A 6,063-nucleotide genomic window follows, 5' to 3' on the forward strand; every position below is an offset into this window, starting at 1 on the left:
ACGGGGGGAGCGCTCCCCAGCCACAAGCCAGGCTGATGGCTGCCAGCACAGTGGTGGTGGCGGGAGCTTCTCTGGCCTCCTCAGCAGCACTAAGGATGTCCAACTGCATCTTAGGTCTGCTCCCCGCTGGTAAGTGGACATCCCCCGAGGGCTACCAGACTTCCGGAGGGATGTCTGACTGCCAGCTTGGGCCCAATTCCCCAAGGAGCGGGCCTAAACTAGAAGGTGGACATCCTCCGAGGGGTCCCAGACTGCAAGAGGGCATAGGCCGGGCTGAGGGAACCCCCCAAGTGCACAAATTTTTGTTCCCCTGTGCCTCTAGTAATATCATATTGTCACAGGCTGATGTGTGGCAATTCCTGGGGCCCTGGGTCTAACTAAGAGTGTCTTCATCAAAAGCTTGCACATACAGATTACATGTTGGGAATTCCTTCTGAGAACTGTATTACAGACTGAACCTAGAATTAGAACTAGTTAACACTGGAAATAGGGAGGGTGGGTTCTTGTAATTGTGTACAGAGAGGGCTCAGTTGACTTTCTCTAACCCATTAACATTTGGCCTCAGGTGAATTCAAGGCTCTAAAAATTGAACCTTTTACTACTTTAAGTGTTAAAATATCAAGATTTTGATTCTTTAAAAATCTTATGTAATAAAAGGCTAATATGCAAATTATCCCCACAGGCAGGAATTCGACCAACCAGGAGTTAGATGTGAGTGACCACCGGGGGCCAGCACAGAACATGGTGGGTATCAGCCACGCGGCACTGGCAGTGGGCAGCAGTGGAGGTGCTGCCAGCTCCGATGAGCCTCAACGAGAGCGGGACTGTGGTGGGATGGTGAAGCAGGTGAGTGGGCAGCACCAGGCCAAGGCAGGTACGAGTGAGGGACCCAATCACCCCACTGGTCTCCCCACAGATTGGCCCTGATTGCCAGCCAGCCCTAGAGACCCTACCCATGCATGAATTTCATGCACTGGGCCTCTAGTTTAAATAATAATCTAAAATCCTGAGTTTTAGTCTGGGAACACAGTTACATAAATGTAATTGCAACTTAATTTTTATGCCTAAATATCTTTTACTCCATTTTTCTAGAAATGGAACTAGTGACTGTAAATCTATGGATACATCTAATCATATTACTTTGGTTATACCCATTTACATGGTTCACAGTGTGTGTGAAAGTGTGAAGCACTGTATTTTACCTATTTAAAAATTTGGGGAGAGAGAGAGAGAGAGAGAGAGATCTTCGTGAGAGAAAAAAATTGAAACAGCGATTGGTTGCTTCCCAAACGTGCTGCTACTGGGGATCAAACTCACAACCTGGTGGGTATGTGCCCTGACCGGAAATCAAGTGTGCTACTTTTTGGTGTACAGAGTGATGATCCAACAAACTGAGCCACAGTGGCCAGGCTGTATTTTACTATTTAAATATCTCATTGTCCATTTGATTTGCTTTTCTTTAATGATTCATTAAGGTTAAAATAGTTTTTCCTATATTTATTAGACACACTTTGTGCTTTCTATTTTGTGAATAGTCTGTTTACAGAAAATTTATTTATTTGGGTAATAATTTTATATATTTTAATATATTAAGGCCATTAATCTTGTATCTTTCATACTTATTGCAAATATATTTCTAGTTTTTCTTTTTAGTTGAAGATGCAGCTAGATTGTCTGCCTGCCTTTGATTTTAGTTTCCTCCTAAGGTCTTCCCCTTAGTTCCAAATGCCCAAGCCCATGGCCAAGTAACTTATGCTCCTCCTCAGGGGTGGGCCTAGATGCACCCTCAATCCCAGCATCTGGGGCCTCTCCTTCTCTGAAAAGGAGTAATAAATGCTGTACACATGCATGTTTTCTTTCACAATACCTGTTTCTTTGTGTAAATGTCTCTTGTGGATGATGGGTAAACTATTAGTGTAGTTATGTCTTTCCTCTAAGTCTTGGTTCTGATTGAAAAACTTTTAGCCCTAGAAGCTTATTTTAAAATATTTTATGTTGCATTTTCAGATTTACTGAAATTCATATAAAATTAGACATTAATGACTTACTCTAAATAGCTGGCATTTGTTATACTACATATCTGACATGAATTTAAGTTCTCTTCTACTCTTAGCAGAAGAACAAGTTGACCTTGAAAGTTAAATCTGACGGAGTTTGAGACACTTTTCATTACCTCCCAGCTACAGGCAATCACTTCTCTCCTATTTGTACCAGCCACGTTAGAAACCAATCACAGTTATATCTTGTAAATAACAAAAGGATTCTTTCCAGAGAGTATCAACTCATTATTTGGGAGAGGAAACAACCTGCAATAGGAGGGAGAAAGGGTACACTGAGGCTACCAAAGAAAAGGATGGTTATATCCACAATCTGGCGAGATCCACGCTAGACTTGGAGATGTGAGAGCCAAAAGATCTTGGAGAAAGAAAGATGAAGGCTAATGTGGCAGAAAGCTCTGAAACTGTGGGGCCTGTGGCATTTAATTTAGTGGCACTCACAGGGTGGCTTGGGTGTGTGGCTCCAGCACAGCTCATGGTGGCATGAGATCCAGAGTCCTGCGTAGAGCTCAAGGCCATTCTTGATCACCAGGAACTGCACCCAGTTCAGTGGGGACACGCAGATCAGCATTAGGAGGCTAAACCCACAGAGGCTGCCACAGAACATTCGGATGTAGGTGTGTGTCTGATCCACATGCTGCTGCCGCCTCTGGGGTGGCATGGAGGCACTCGGATGTTTGTTGGTGGGGAGGGTAGGCTACAAGGATGAGGGAAATATTGGCTACCCAAAAAGATAACTTTTGATCCCCAGGGTTGCCTACTCTTCTCTACCCTGAGTATCCCCATGTGGGTTTGATTTGTGGATATCTAATCTATCCCTACCCCTTCTATAAAAAGGGTCATCTTTTCTGTCTTTAGTATACTCTGTCTAGGTCCACCTTTAAGAAAGTCCTCTTCCTCCCATCTGACCTGTAATTAGGTACCTCCTCACCCTTTGGTATTTCCGGTTCCCCTTAAGTTTGGGGACCTCAGGACTGTAGAAGGTCAAGACTAAATGTTCCCTCCTCTCCATCTTGGCAGCCAGTTCACTTTCCAACTGCCACGGAATTTGTCTTAGCACCTCCTCACACATGCTGGCAGAATCAAAAGGGGCCAGAACCCCTGGCACATATCCCATGTATGTATGATGCTCCCCACCCTCTCTTCTCTGACTCCTCCCAATACCTTTATTAAATAAATCCACAAATATTTTGTCAGCAGTTGCTTTGTGTCAGGCTTTGTGTTTGGTCCTGGGACATAAAGATGAACAAGACACAGTTCTCTGATGGGAAATTAAATGTCTCCAGGACTCAACATGTGCTTATAATTTAGCATACTGACATATATACTAGTAGCCCAGAATCCATACTCTTGCCCAGCTCTAAGTGGAAAGGCCCAAGTGTATCTCAATAGGCTCATGAACCCGTCTGTCAGCCGTAGTCCTTCATGCAGTATCAACCCTTTTCTTCCCTTCTTGCTCTGGTTCCCTTTCTCTGGTCTCTGTTCATGAAGTCATTTAAGGGTGCTATCCTCCCTCCACCCCCCACCGCTGCTACTGCTGATAGAGCCCACTGTGAAAATGCCAGTATTCCTATCCCGGGGGCTACCAGCCAAAGCGCTAAAAGCTCCCACTCAAGGCGCTGCCACAGTGTTGGTTCTATGTGGAAGTGAGGAGAATGGCCTTCCCTGAGTCCACAGCCAGTGCAACTTGTGCCCAGAGTATCTCAAAGTCTCCTTTTCAAACAACTCAGAGTTGGTCCTAACTCCTCTCCCTATAAAGACTCAAAATCTATCCAAGATACTGAACAGGTACCATCCTGTCCCACAGCATAAACATTGATTTAAATAAATACTCAGTTGGATCACCAGCTCTTGTTTTCCACAAACAGATCAACTTTGGTTCCTAAGTTTGGGCTGAATCAGAATGCTCTTTCACACTTTGCTAGCATACCCTTATTCCTCCCTTCCCCAGGTGGTGGGAACTACTGTAGTAGTTCCATGCTTTAGTATGCAATCCTCATTCTGTAATAGTGTTCTTTGACTCTCTGTCTCTTCATACTTAGCCTAGTACCTGGAAAAAATAGTATTTAATGTTGAATGAATGAGTCAACAATACATATTTATATAAAGTACAAAGGTTGATACAGAGGGCAAAATGGTTAACATGATCAGGAGAAAGTTAAGGAAGGTTTACTGGGACAGGTGATGTCTTTAGGTGGATTTTAAGGGAATTTCCCAGTTAATGGAGGTAGAATGACATTTGAGGCAAAGAGAATAGTAGGCTTCAAGTCAGGAATCCATGAACAGCATGAGGTTTAAGGGCACTAAAAGCAGTGTGGTTCTGCTAGGCACAAAATCAAAGGCAAGTGTTGAGGGTGGTAGATAAAGGGCTAGATCACAGTTTTTTATGCCACACTATGTGATTATATTGTGAAGTCTCAATTGCTGCAATACTCTAGCCTTATTGGCATGATTTTAGGAAAGACTTTTCCATCAACAAACTGGTTTGTACAGCATAACTGGCAGAAAAACATGCTGGCTATGGAGCTAGATAGTCGTTGGAATAGGCAGGCCTTCGTTCTAATACTTAGTTCCAGCACTTACTGGCTAGGTTCCTTTGGGAAATTTCCTTAATCTCACTGACCCTGTTTCTTCACTCCAAAACTGGGATAATAATCATTCCTACCTCATAGAAGTGTTGTGAAGATTAAATGAAATAATGCACATAAAGATCTTTGCACAGTGCCTTAAGTACGTAATCAATTCTATTATTGATGAATATTGATATTATTGATAAATATATTATCTATATCAAGCAATTAATAGTGCTCAGTAAATGCTATTATTATTTTTAAACTGTTTTGCGAGTTTGCTTGATCATGTCTTTGGCACAAGCTATCCTGAGACAGATGAAATATTAAAGCTAATGGAAAAGATGTGTCACCCTCTAACCCTTCACTAGTGTCCCTAACAAGTACATTACCAAAGAGATGATTTTGTTGTAAGGTGGGGTAATGGGTCATTTTGTGAACGGTATCTGATTTGGTAAATGATACAAGTCTCTATTAAAGGAATAGATCAGGCACCATTCAACTCTCAGGCCTCCTTCAGGCCTATCACAAGGTAGGAAGAATGTTTTGGCCTGTTGGGAATTTTCTAGGGTCTTTCATGCATATTCATACCTGATGGCTGTGTATATTGCTATTCACCCACTTTCTTTAAAAACTATATTTTTTATTGATTTGTGAGAGAGAGTAAGGAAGAGGGAGAGAGAGATAGAAATACAGATGAGAGAGAAACATCAATAGGCTGCCTCCTGCACACCCCCTACTGGGCATTAAGCCTACAACTCTGGCATGTGCCCTGACCAGGAAACTAACCAGTGACTTCTTGGTTCATGAGTCCATGGTCAACAACTGAGCAATACCAACCAGGCCATTCACCCACTTTCAAAAGCAATTTGGGGTCCACACACTGTGTGGAAGCCATTGCCCCAGAGCCTGTGGGTAAGCACAGTAGCCCCTGTAGCCCATAGGTTATGGCAGAGCATAGCTACCAGCACCTCCGGCACTCTCTTCACAATACCTGGAGCTGCTGCAGAAAAGATATTGTGAAGGCTATTTATGCTCCCTTTTGCTCTGGCAGAATACCAGAGCTTGAGGCCTTTCAATGTGGGACTTGGCTCAGGCAGGTTGAGGACTTGGTCTCTGAGAAAACAACTGAACCTATGTCATTGCAGTTTTGGGGAAAAATGTAGACAATATATATTGTAATAGTACACCTTGTCAGCCTGTGGCCATTGAACTATGGAAGGCCTGCACACCATCAGAGGCTGGCCTTGTTTCTGGGTCCCAGATTGACTTCAGTGAGCCCCAAGGAAGATGGAAAGCCAAGTCTCCCACGCTGGTGACTGAGAAGAAGTGGATAGGAAGCAGCTGTCAAAGGATAATCTGACTAAAAGATGGTTTATGAAAATCACTGATGGAGGAGAAAAAAATTTGAATGACAGAGCATATAATGTCCAGGA

At 43.2% G+C, this 6,063-nt stretch overlaps 1 protein-coding gene across 1 annotated transcript; it reads right to left on the reverse strand.

The window, feature by feature from the left end:
* Window positions 1–2,498: 2,498 nt before the first annotated feature.
* Window positions 2,499–3,069, reverse strand: LOC102761913 (transmembrane protein 202; the record flags this gene model as incomplete). The annotated part of the gene is made up of 2 exons (XM_006753000.1): window positions 2,989–3,069; window positions 2,499–2,754 (listed from the first exon to the last, which is right to left on the reverse strand). Coding segments are annotated over exons 1-2 (337 nt in total), but the record flags the coding sequence as incomplete, so codon positions are not given.
* Window positions 3,070–6,063: the final 2,994 nt, after the last annotated feature.

The sequence above is a fragment of the Myotis davidii genome, unplaced genomic scaffold (assembly GCF_000327345.1).
Source record: "Myotis davidii unplaced genomic scaffold, ASM32734v1 scaffold930, whole genome shotgun sequence".
NCBI lineage: Eukaryota > Metazoa > Chordata > Mammalia > Chiroptera > Vespertilionidae > Myotis > Myotis davidii.